At 44.5% G+C, this 13,219-nt stretch overlaps 1 protein-coding gene across 15 annotated transcripts in view; it reads left to right on the top strand.

The window, feature by feature from the left end:
• The window catches only part of akap7 (A kinase (PRKA) anchor protein 7), a 209,997-nt gene that overhangs the window by 103,990 nt on the left and 92,788 nt on the right, over positions 1–13,219 (top strand). For 8 of the 15 annotated variants that reach the window (XR_015079540.1, XR_015079539.1, XR_015079538.1 and 5 more), the window contains one exon: positions 4,098–4,246. Coding sequence is in view for 7 of the 15 variants with exons in the window: in XM_085997133.1 (XP_085853259.1) it covers positions 4,098–4,245 (148 nt within the window). In the remaining 8 variants the exon portion in view is untranslated. Of the gene's footprint in view, positions 1–4,097; positions 4,247–13,219 lie in introns of those variants that run through there. The other 7 variants (XM_085997133.1, XM_085997131.1, XM_085997139.1 and 4 more) reach the window with 1 other exon arrangement.

Raw genomic sequence — 13,219 nt, 5'->3', positions numbered from 1 at the left:
ACTTCATTCCAGTGACTGACTGACACTGCTATTTCTCTCCCACCCCACCCCACCTTGTGGGCTCCCAGCTGCATTGCTGCTGGTGTAGATGCCTGCCCACTTCATGTAAATGCCCCTGAGGACAGTGAATGGAAGTCAATTCTTACAGCAGCGGTGAAGTGAGTCACAGATCTCTCTCTTTAAAAAGTATGGGCCTAAAAATCTGTGAACCACTTCTCCGCTGCTGTAGGAGCCGAATGAAGATGCTCCTTTCAAAAATAATTGCCATTTCCAAAGAAGGCTGGTATCCCAAGTTCTGCAAGGAAGTTTTCAAAGCATCTCATCTGACTGGTTCATATGTGTAAGTCTTTGTGAACTGGCTCTAAACAGCTGTGTTTGAACACATTCAATATCTCATTAATTCTGCTGCTTCAGTAGATAGATTTATCTGTGAGGAAACCTCTTTGGTAGTTTACTCTGTTATGAAGAATTTCTGGTGTGGCTAATATTATTTGTCTTCCAAAGTGACCTGAGACATAATGGAATTACTACGGCCCGGATTTTGCTCTACTCATTAACAGCAAGGCTGTTGGCGCATGGTAAATCTGACAGCAACTTCTGGCATCTGCACATGCGCAGTTAAACCCAGAAATCCAGAAGTTGCTGTCAGAGATACCCTGCTCCACCACAGGGTGCGCTGTTGCAGTCCTCGCCGATAGGCTCGGTACTGAAATCACTCTAATGGCGTGAACTTGAGATACTTACCCACTAGTTCCGCACTAAAAACAGCCGAAAATGTTAGGGCTTGTGCGTTCAGGAGTAAGTATGTTTTTAATGGTGTAATAAGTGATAATTACTGCTGAACAACCTCACTGGCCCTTAAAAATTAATTTTACAAGTGTGGTGTCTCATTCCCTCAGAAGAAAATTAATATTGCAGATTTTAAATAAAAATATTTTTTTAAACATCTTCTGTTTGTCTCTCTTATCTCTCTCCCTTAATCCCATCTGTATTTCCCAATCTATATTTTGCTTTCTCTACATCATTTAAATGTAATTTATATTTTCTGTTTTATACTTCCTGGTTTGAACTCTGGGACCGCGATTTCCCCTACCTCGACGGGTCCGGTGCGGCTGGGGTCGGTGGCGGGTTGCGACCCCGCTGCTGGCTCCAGCCAGCTATCCAAAGTGATTTTACATTGATGGGGCTTGTTAAGCCCGCCCAGCGCATTTGCCTGCCAATTGAAGGAAGCGGGTCTGATGATGTCACTTGATGCCGGGTCATCAGCCAGTTTCCTAAAAGGGACCATGCGCAAATTGATTTTGAAAGTTGTGCTACGGTGCATTGAGGTGCTGCAAACACTGACGAGCACTGCACAGAGGTGCACAGCTGCACCCAGGCTCTCCCATGACTCCCTTCATATGCTTATGGAGGGAGTCACAGCATGCAGGGAGGTCCTCTTCCCTTCCCATGGATGGAAGAGGCCTCCCCAGGAGATTAACGCAACCTGGTTGCACATTGCACAGGATGACACAAGCAAGGATGTCATCAGGAGGACCAGGCTGCAGTGGCTCAAACCTTTCAATGATCTCAGGAGATCATGAAACGGTACTGCAAAGCCACACTCAACCTCATCCTGCTGTGCCACTCATTACATCTCCATCACTCTGTCTTCCCTACCCTACTCCTGCACATCCTTACTCACACCAACTTACCTTGTGCCTCCACCCATCCCTCTCTACCTGCATTATCACTTCCCCATCTCACTTGCCACCCCTCACACTTGCCCTCATCCTGTCCAATCATACCAACTAACAACACACAAGGGTAGGCACTTGTGTGCTTTAGCCAATGTTCATGTGAAGTTTCTGTTAATGTGCTGTCAAGCATTGAAATCTTTATTTTCAACACATTGCGTTCTTGGACAGATTTGTGTGCACCTTTGGAAATGGCTTAGTGAGTAGCAGTGAATGGTGAGACATAACGGTACCCCCGCAATGGTGATGAGTGTGAAAGGAATAGCTTGGGCATTGTAGGAATGCTTTATGGTGTTGGTGTGGAGTGGTGCCAACCTGGCGTATCATGTGGCAGCCAGGGTGTACAGCATCAAGTGAAGTAAATCTGGCTATAGTGAGGCCATCCCTGGCCTCCCGGGCAGCAATGTGCTCGGGTGCTGATGCCCTGTGTCCTGTGCAGCATTCAGTTGATTGCAGAGAAGGTTGGGGCTGATCGTGGTGGGATTCGGAGGATCAAGCTGAGATAGTTTCAAGGGCACCGATGCGATGTAATAGATGTCAGGTAAAGTTGAGATGACAGAAGCGATCTGTCAATGGTGAGAGAGGTTGTTCCAATAAGGTGACACTGATACAGTTTACTCCAAACACTTGCAACCTGCATAAAGCTCAATCTGTCTTCCAAATGCAGTAAGCAACAGCTTCTGACCTTGGAAAGTGAACAGCTGTGAGATGGGAGCTTTTATAGCACATTTGCAGCTGTCAAGTAAAGAGATGATTTCATAGTCACGCAACTCCCGACCTCCTTACCTGACGTGATCCCCGAGCAGCATGGAGCCCGTGGGCGACCTCGTAAAATTTAACAGTGATCTCAAAATAGTTTTTAAGTGGCTGTTAACAAGCTTAATCACCTAAATTGCCTCCTCCGCTGCTTGGTGTCGGGTCTGTTCAGCGACGACAGAACCAACATCTGGAAAACTAGCGTGGCGGCGGGTTGACCGGGTTCCCTACCTGCTGTCAATTTTTTCCCCCACCCGACCCACCACCAAACGCGCCCACTGACCCCCTAAAAAATTTCCCCCCCGAGTGTCTCAATGAGAATAATTCAATTTGATTGGTTGAAGAGCCACTGCTGTTGCTTGCCCTGTTCACAGATGCCATAGATACCCTGTAGAGGACGCCACGCTGGAAAAGGAGCCTGATTAGTGGAAATCTCTGCTGACAAGCCCGCAAAAACTCCGTAGACAGTTGTCAGTGAGGTTCCTTCAGAGTAGGATCAAACATATGCTTATCAACATCAGAGTGAAGGCTGTAATTCCACTCTTGCCTCTGAGTCACTGAGAGCAAAATCCGGGCCAATATATTATCTGATACCAATAAAGGGGTTCATTGTTTGCCTGGGGCACTCCATTACAGACTACTTCATGCATAAGGTCACATTTTTGTTCATAGGGAGTGAAGACTTAGCTAGGAAGTGGAATTTTGGCACTCCTGGCTAGCTCCCCATCTTCCACCCTCCGTAAACTTGAGGTCATCCAAAACTCTGTTGCCTGTTTCCTAACTCGCACTAATTCCTGCTTATCTAATCACCCCTGTGCTCGCTGACCTACATTGGCTCCTGGTTAAGCAACACCTTGATTTTTAAATTCTTATCCTTGTTTTCAAATCCCTCCATGGCCTCACCCCTCCCTATCACTGTAACCTCCTCCAGCCCTACAACCCTCCGAGATATCAGCGCTCCTCCAATTCTGGCCTTTTGCGCACCCCAATTTTAATCGTTCCAGCATTGGCAGCCATGCCTTCAGCTGCCAAGGCCCTAAGCTCTGGAATTCCCTCCCTGAACCTCTCCGTCTCTCTACCTGTTTTTCCTCCTTTTAAGACGCTCCTTAAAACCTACCTCTTTGACCAAACTTTTTGTCATCTACCCTAATATCTTTATGTGGCTTGGTGTCAAACTTTGTTTGATAACGCTCCCGTGAAGCGCCTTAGGATGTTTTACTATGTTGAAGGCGCTATGTAAATAAAAGTTGTTATTGCATATGAGAAAAAGTATCTGGAGTGAGCTCTAATTGTAACAGTTACTACAAGCCATGAACAGTGCATACATTTCAATTCAAATACGGTAACTTCCAAATTACTCGTTAACAAAATTATATTTGATAACTAAACAAGTTTTTATTCAGAAATGTATCTGCTAAACTGAAGTGAGCATTGCAGTTTTATCATTAAATTGTTGTGGTGCATTGTCAAAGGTTAGAGTAATTATAAAAATTATATTAACTTTCAGAACACAGAACATCAAAAATACTACTATGTTAATTAAAATGATTACAAACCTATTTCTACAGAAGTAATAACAGCAAAAACCATATTTACTCTCTGCAGGGAATTAAGAAGTTTTCTCCAGAACTATATAAAAATTTTGAAGATCATTATTTTGGTGATGAGATTGTGACTTGCCTACAACTCTGCTCCATGCTCAAGAGAAAACAACCAAATGGCTACTATCACTGTGAGACATCGGTTGCTGTGGGTAAGTGTATATTCATGTATTCAGCTAACACGGAAGTCTAAATTTATTTACTATCTACTAGGTAATCCCTTCTGCTGTTGCACAAGGTTGTCAAGACCAAATGTAACCTTCAGGTGAATCGGGGTTAGAGGCTGAGATAATTGGACCAAGGTGCACAGACATAATTCAGCCCCAATTTTGGAGTCATAAATTCTGTCGTTATGTTTATATTTTCATTGTCCACAATGCAAACTGCCTATGTAAATTTGCCACATGGTAATTACACCCCCTTTCTCTTTCTCCTTCTCACTCAACTCCGCTTTCTCAACTCTTCTTTCTTTCAGCCTCATTCTTTCTCTCACACTCAACCCCTCCTCTCTCTCAACCCCCCCCTCTCTCTCTCTCTCTCTCTCTCTCAAGTGGGAATCATGCTAGGGGTCTGACATGCATACCTAATGATTTAGAGAGTCAGCCAGGGGCAAAACATGTCTGATATGCAAGAGGCTATGCCAGACCAAGCAAAAGATTGGGCTGAGATGATTTTCAAAGATCTAAGTCCAAATTAATGAGGCATGAGACGAGTACCTGCCAGCAAATAATGAACAAACAGAGCAGGATCAAACATATGCTTATCAACATCAGAGTGAAGGCTGTAATTCCACTCTTGCCTCTGAGTCAGAAGGTCGTGGGTTCACCCAACTCCAGAGATTTGAGCGCATAATCTCGGCTGGCACTCCAGTGCATTGCAGTATTGAGGGAGTGCAGCACTGTTGGAGGTGTACTGTCTTTTGGATGAGACGTTAAACCAAGTCTGCCCACTCAGCAGTAGGTAAATGATCCCATGGCGCTATTCGAAGAAGAACAACAGGTGAGTTATCCTGAACATTTATCTCTCTACCAACACCTAAAACAGATGATCTGGTCATTATTTTCATTGCTGTTTGCAAGACTTTGCTGTGTGCAAATTGGCTGCTGCGTTTTCATGCATTACAATGGTGACTGCACGTTAAATGTACTTTATTTGCTGTAAAGCGCTTTGGGACAACCTGAGGTTATTTCCAAATTCAAAAAGGTTAATTCTTCAGGGAAGGAGTTTTTAATTTAAATACAGCTTTTTAAAAAATAATCAGCAGCCATTTTTAGCTCTTGTGCTGTTAAGGAAATGGGTATGTGTGGATGCTGTTTAAATATCTCTTTATTTTGCTTTTGATTCATCATGCAAGTGTTAGGAAACAGTAATAGTTTCAATTGCACATAATTATCAAACAAAACCATTTATTTTTTATTAATATGGTCTCCAATGTATTGCAAATAAATTTTAGGTATACATTACAAGATTCCTTATGTTGTAATAAGTGTACTCATTCTAAAGAAGTGAGACAGCCACGTTAGGCTGAAAGGATAGCATTTGACTGGCAAAATAACCTTATTCAAGCTCTGCTATGTTATGAACGAAGCAGGAAGTTGCACTGTTGCTGGCGATGGATTTACTTGGCAGCATGCAGCCCAGGACCACTGCTGTTGTTCCTTTGTACTGCACAGTGGTTTCCTTGTAGAAAGATGGTGAGCGAAATTTGGCAGGCTGCTGTGATAAATTCATAACAGCAGCCCACTAGAGGGGAAGTGAGCTGACAGGACTTGTTACTGTCTGACTAAAGCGTTCTTGTTAGTCCAACCTTTGGACTAACCAAGGCCTTGTACAAAGATAGCATAGTATTTAAGAATCGTCTTAAGGTTGGAGAGGCAATTTGGAAAGGTGACAAGGTTTATGGAGAGTATGGGGCCTAGGTAGCTTAAAGTACAGCTGCCGATGGTGGGGCCAAGGAAGGGGGATTTAAACAAGAGCCAATTTTGGGTGGTGGGTGGGGTTGTAGTTCAGGAAGAGGTTACAGAGATGGGAAGGGGCAAAGCCTTTAAGAAATTTTAGACATAAAGATGAGCATTTTAAATTTGAGGCATTGGAGGACCAGAGATGAATAGATGTCAGCAAGGACAGGGTGTTGGGCAAGTGGGACTTCGTGTTGGATAGGGCACAGGCAGCAGAGTTTCGGATGAGTTTATGGAGGGTGAAGGATGCAAGTCTGTCCAGGAGAGCATTTGAGTAATAGAATCTGACGGTGATAAAGGTATGGGTGAGAGTTTCAGGAGCAGGTGGGCTGAGGAAATGGCGGCAGCCGGCACTGTCACTGAGATGGAATTAATGATGGAGGGTATGGGGTCAAAAGCTCAGCTTGGGGTCAAATAGGATGCTGAGGTTGGAAACAGTCTGGTTCAGCCTGAGACGGAGGCCGTGGAAGGGGGAATTGAGTCAGTGGCAAGTATATGGAGTTTGTGCCGCGTGCATTTTGGTGTTGTCAGTGCTTGCTGTGATTTCCAGTGTGCTGGTGAGGCTCCTAGTGTGAAGTTGGAAAATTCCCCCGAACACAAGTGCCTTATGTCCGATTGGGTCTATGCGGTCTTCTGCTTATAAATAATGTTAGTTTTTTTTAATTTTAAAAGAATTGTTTAATGAAAATTTGAATAAATAGAACACTTGCTTGTCAGTGAGGAGGAATGCGACAATTGTGAGCTGTAATTTGCAATTTATGCAGATTTGTGACATTGGGGATTACAGGCAATGAGGGGCTTTGCATGTAACTCACAAGAGTATCTGTTTTGTTCTTTTTGAGGATTTTTAAGTTCATTTGAGTGTATCGTAGTTGGTGTCCTTTATTTGCTTTTTCACAACATTTGTGTGGAAGCCAGATGTTTGGTCATGTGGTGCATCTTGTGATTATTGAAGGTAGCCACATGAGCAAATGGTATTGCATGGCTGCTGAGGTGTTGGGGAGGGAAAGCTGAGATTGTGCCTGAGTGCTTTATTAATTGAACAGAAGCCATTGTTTCTTGAGAGTAATTGTTGAGAAGCTTTGGAACAGTCAGGCCACTTTCAAGGGGTTTATGTACTATGAGTGTGAAGCTTGAGCAGTTTGTAATTGTTATCTGAAGTCTGAAAATTAGGTTTCAGCCACTAACTCACTCTGTGTATCTGCTATTTTTGTTTATGATTGCAAACCATTGCTTTAAAAAAAAATTTGTCTTGAGTCTTTTTATTGCTAATATATTTCATATCTGGTGTGAATGTGATATGAGAATGAGCCCCTTGTTATGGTGACAATACAGAATTAGCAAGTTTTACTGCTGGTAATTGGACTATTCAGTATAAATTCAAATTTGAATTTATTAATGTGTTGAAGCAATTATCATTGTTGATCTGTGACTTATAAGGTTTAAAATGTGAATTATAATGGATTTATGACATTGGTTATCTCCAAACATAGAAAAATTGTTCACTTGTGGCACAAAGGGTTAGACCCTAACTTTTCACCTTTGGAACCTGGGTTTAAATTCTTCTCATGCTGAGTGATGAAAGACTCCTCACTCCTACATATTTCAGTAGCAGGAAATGTCACATAATGTTCCTAAACCAGAAAAATCCAAGTTTGATTCTTGGTCTTTGCAAAGTCAGCTGATCTCAGCTGGGGCAACAGTTGGGGTGCTAAAACTGGCCTTATCATCTTTAGGTTAGAGAGAGCAAACATCAGCCAGGTTTTCCAATCCTTTTCACTATCCATAGGCTTCTGCTGGAACGTATGTGTGTGGATATCGGATAAGAATAGGGTTGAACTTGGCCGAGCTTCTGTTCTTGGTCTAGTCGTCTGCTAACACTCACTGGCTAGGGTCATGTATGAACAGGGGCCACTTGGTTGATGCTTCAGAGGCTGCCAGTACCAGTGTAGCCAAATCTAACCAAAAACCAAGTGGCCCCTTGGAAAAGGGAAGTTGCTAGACAATTTTTTTAATTTGTGTGGGCAGTGCTGGCAAGGCTGTATTTATTGCCCATCCTTATTTGCCTTGAGAGCATTAACAGTTGAGCACATCGTGTGGAATTGAGGTCACGTGTAGGCCAAACCAGATAAGGGGGGCAGGTTCCCTTCCCTGAAGTACACTAGTGAACCAGTGGGGTCTTTACAAGATTCAGCAGATTTCATGGTCATTTTCTGGTGCTAGCCCACAAATTTCAGATATATTGGCCCGGATTTTCTGCCAGCTGTCGGGCGGGTTTTCAGGCGGGCGAGGCCCGAAAATCGCAGAAATGGTGGGGGTTGCGACCCCCCCCCCCCCCCCCGCCTGATTCCCCACCCCGTCCGAATTTCGGACCACCGTTTCTCTGTGACCCGAATCAGTCCTGCCCGCCGCTGGCGGGACTGGCCGTCGGGACCCTGATCACCAATTATTGGCATGTTTAATGCCATTTTCAGGGGCCGTTGCGATTTTGTGGGGTTCCCCACGCTAAACACGCCTGCGGGGAACCCCGCTGATGAAACCTGGCGTGAAGCTTGCCGGCTTGCTTGCTGTCAGCTGCAGGTCATTCGGGAAAGCTGCGATTTAATCGGAGAGCATTTGTATGGAGAAGGACCTTGTTGCTGCAGGCTTGGGGCTACTTCTTCAAGGCTTAGGCACAGCTGTGGAAGGTTGGAGCCTCACACACGTCTCCAATGTGATCTCCTGGGAAGCCCCTCTCGCCACCCTCACTCAGCGCTTCCTCAGTGGAGGCATCTACGAGAAGCATGGGACGCCTTTTTTTCTTCCCTTCTTGCCATTAGAGGATCTCCAGCAGCAGAGGTGGCAGCAGCAGAACCAGGAACAGCAGGATGAGCACCAGGAGCACCAGGCTGCTGCTCACTCACCTGAAGCTGCACAGGCCAGAAGGGGCCAGTGCTTGGAAGTGGCTTGAGAGCACCTTGCTGCGCTTTAGGGGGCCACAGGGACCCGTTTCTGCACTGGCAGTCCTACTCAAGGACTTCCATGAAGGTCTGGTTTCTCTGTTCAATAGATGGCCAACGCTCCTCAAGAGATGTCATTCTCTTATGAGCACTCACCATGTTTTCCGTACCCTGGCGAGTTATCTCCTCCATGGAGGCTGCCAACCTCTCCATGGTGATGTGTTCATGCGCCAATGACTCCACAAAGGCTCTGCTCATGGTCGCTATGGACTCCTCCATTTGCTCCACACTCGCAGCGACCCTGGAGACAAAACCTGCCAGAGACTCCTGCATCTGTGCATGGAGATCCATCACCTCTTCTCTTGCGGATGGACCCAGAGGCAGAGGGTCGACATGCAGCGCAGCTGAGCTGGCAGAGTCCTGCGCCCTCCGACGAGGACTCTCCACTGCTGTCCCTGTCTCCAGAATCTGCTGAGGCTCACTTGTGAGCTGTGAAACACCAGGTGACAACACTACTCTATGTTCCGAAGGTCCCCCGAGGTGTGAGTGTCTGCGCTGGTGCTGGGTGCGCTTACTTCTGCTGACGCTGTGCCCTCCGAGGTTGGAGCTTCCTCTGAGGAGTCTGGCTGCACAGCCTCTTCCTCCTCCACAGTGGGGACGGGGGCTCTGGATGGTCCTGTGGGGGAGTAGAGGAAGGAGTTAGAGATGTGATGCCAAGGTTACATGCACATTCGAGTTGACATCTGCTGACACCTGCATCCATGCAGCCTTGGTCTCAGTGGGAGGCCTCTTCCTGCCTGACCTAGGGAAGAGGACGTCCCTGTGGGCCCTAACCCCATCCAATAATGCCTGCAGTGAAGCTTCGTCGAATTTGGAGGCAGCTCGGGGTCTGGCACTGGCCACAGCTGCTGCAGGCTCCTCTGCCATCCTGTATGGTTCGTTTGGAAGCCAACAGAGGAAGCAATGCTTGCTGTGGACCTTGAAAGCACCACGAATGAGGACATCATACTGTGGGGCTTTCTGACTAGAAATGGACAATTAGCAAGGCTGTCCACACGCTAGAAATTAATTGGCCACTTGAGGGAAAATTGCGTGCAGCTGGCTGACATTTTTTTGTGGGTCAGAACCCCACATTCGGGGAATCCGACCATTTCCCACACAATCCACAAAATCGGGCCCATTGAATTCAATATTGCGGGGATTTGAACTCTCAACTTCTAGTCCAGTACCAATTAAAGATTAATTTCCAGGACACCCCTGCAAGCAACCTAGGAGAAAAATCATAGAGCATTTTCTTCTCTTGTTCCACTACGACCGGACTCTCGGCAAACAGCAGTGCTGCAACGCGCCCAGGGTGCAACGTGGCTCTGGCACACGCGTGCTTTAACTGGTAAACCGTGCAATGGATAAAGTGGTTTAAGCTGCCATTATTAACTGACTGCCATGCAGATTAATGTGTCAAATGACCGATGGCAGGATGATGGGGCGGGGGTTGGAAGTGGGAGGTCATGCGACAAAACTTCCCAGAGTATAATCCAACCAGAGTTGGCAACCCTAATTTACAAGCTTCTAAAAACGAAGCTTGATGCAACCTAATCACTACTTCTTAGATTTACCTCATTCTCTCTTACTTTATTCAGCTTTGGCGCTGTCCTTCAAAAGCTTTCTCAATAAAAATTAAAGTGTATCTCACCAAAATTTAATTGTGCGCCACTGCTCTGTAGGATAGTAATCAAAAGGGTGTTGACTCCATCTACTGGTACAAAGTTAGTAAGACGCCAACTTTTTTTTTGTAATTAAGATACAGTTCATACTTCCAGGGCTTTGTCAATTTGTATACACATATGATGTACTTACATTTTATATTTTCATCCAAATTGTTTTAAATGCATCACTTGACATGCATTCGTTTCTATTCTTAGTTAGCCCATCTTCTTGCTCCTGTGGTATCGGATCCAACATGTTAATGTTCTGCTACTGCAATTGTTCTGAATGCGGATCAGTTTTAGCCTTTCCAACTGTCAGGTCTGGACTCTCCCCAGTGTGCAAGTGGGTAGAAAGCTTTAGCGAAGAATTTGGAAAAAATTGATATGGAACAAGTCATCTTCTGAAACAAATGTTTTTTCAAGTTAACTGAAAATTGTCCTGAGAGTGGAAAAGGCTGAAGCAGTGAGTTAGAACATTATCCTTGCATCTCTGGAAATTGGGTTCAAAACATTTGAGATCGAATTATCCTCTCCACCAGCTGCAAAGATCCTACATGGAATGAATTCAGGTCGTGTCAGCTCAATTCATAGCGGGTATAGCCCACAACATCATGCTGCCCACAATTTGGCTTGAATTGGCACCATGTTCCTCAATTGCTGGCCTGTATGGAAGTTCACCAGCCATAGGGAAGATCTGCAGCCAGAAATGAAAGTCGCAATGGCAACTTTCAAACTTTTTTTCTAGAGTCTTGCATGTGTGTCCATTTATTTGTTAATATTGTGTATAGTTCCTATAATTTATTTTCAATACTGATTGCTGCATATTCATCTTTGAATTCCCTATGAATGGAGAATTTTAAAATCCAGACAAGCTCCCTAGAGTAGGCCGTTCAGCCCCTCGAACCTATTCTGCCATTCAATCGGATCATGGCTGATCTGAACCTCAACTCCCATTTACCCGTCTTTGTTCCATATCCCTTGATACCCTTATCCAACAAAAATCTATCAATCGCAGTCTTGAAAATTTCAATTGGCCCAGCATCCACTGCCTTTTGGGGGAGTGTGTTCCAGATTCCCACTACCTTTTGTGTGGAAAAGTGCTTCCTGATTTCACTGCTAAATGGCCTAACTCTAGTTTTAAGATTATGCTCTCTTGTTCTGAATTCTCCCACCAGAGGAAATTGTTTCTCTGTATCTACCCTTTTGAATTCTTTTGTCATTTTAAAGACCTTGATTAGATCACCGCTCGACCTTCTAAACTCAAGGGAATACAAGCAAGGTTTATGCAACCTATTACCATAATTTAACCCTTTAAGCCATTCCAGTGAATCGGCGCTGTACCCCCTCCAAGGCCAATATATCTTTCCTGACGTTTGGTGCCCAAAACTGAGCACAGTACTCCAGATGGGGTCTGACCAAAGTCCTGTACAGTTAAAGCTTCACTTCCTCAAGTTTAAATTACAACCCCTTGAGCTAAATGCCAACATTCCATTAGTCTTTGATTACTTTTTGTAACTGCATTAGCTTTTGGTGATTTTGTGTACATGGACACCTAAATTCCTTTGCTCCTCCACAGCTCCTAGTCTCTCACCATTAAGAAATATTCCGGTTTGCTTTTCTCAGATCCAAAGTGAACTCCATCTACCAAAGTTTTACCCACTCACTTAGTCTGTCTATGTCCCTTTGTAAGTTCCTGCTCCCAGCCACACAACTTACTATGCCTCCTAATTTGGTGTCATCTGCAAACTTGGATATACAGTACAACACTATTCCTTCACCCAAGTCATTAATATATATAGTAAAAAGCTGAGGCCCTGGTACAGATTCCTGGGGAACATGACTTGTCACACCCCACCAATCAGAGAATGAACTTTTATCTCTACTCTCTGTTTCCTACCTCCCAACCAATTACAGACCTATGTTATAAGGTTACCTCCAATTCTACGAACCTCTAATTTTTGCGAATAATCTCATGGTCGGAACCTTATCAATTGCCTTCTGGCAGTCCATATAGACAACATCCATAGACACTCCCCTATCCACCATTTTAGTGACCTCCTCAAAAAAAAAAACAACTAGATTAGTCAGACATGACCTACCCTTCACAAATCCACGCTGACTTTCTTTGATCAGCTGAGACTTATCCAGATGCTCTCACTCTGTCTCTGGTGATAGATTCTTATAACTTCCCCACAAGTGGCATTAAACTGACAGATCTGTGGTTAACTAGTTTCTCACTCCATTCTTAAAAAATGCAGTGACTTTCACAATTTTCAGGTCAAAGGCACAATTCCTGAATCTAGGGAGCTTTGAAAAATTATGACAGATGCATCTTGATTCCCCACCTATTTCTTTTAATATTCTGGGGTGGAAACCATCCGGTTCTGAAGATTTGTCTATCCCAAGTCCCATTATTTCCTCCAATACCATCTTTTAACTTGTATTTAATTCACATTCATTCCCTTGAGTTAATTTTTAGATTCCCTTGTTCTGTTAGTATTTTGTCCTCTTCCTCCACTGTGA

Source organism: Somniosus microcephalus, chromosome 9 (genome assembly GCF_052327205.1).
Source record: "Somniosus microcephalus isolate GS21.2 chromosome 9, FLI_Smic_1.0, whole genome shotgun sequence".
In the NCBI taxonomy this organism is placed as follows: Eukaryota; Metazoa; Chordata; class Chondrichthyes; order Squaliformes; family Somniosidae; genus Somniosus; species Somniosus microcephalus.
This window is presented reverse-complemented; position numbering and strand designations above follow the sequence as displayed.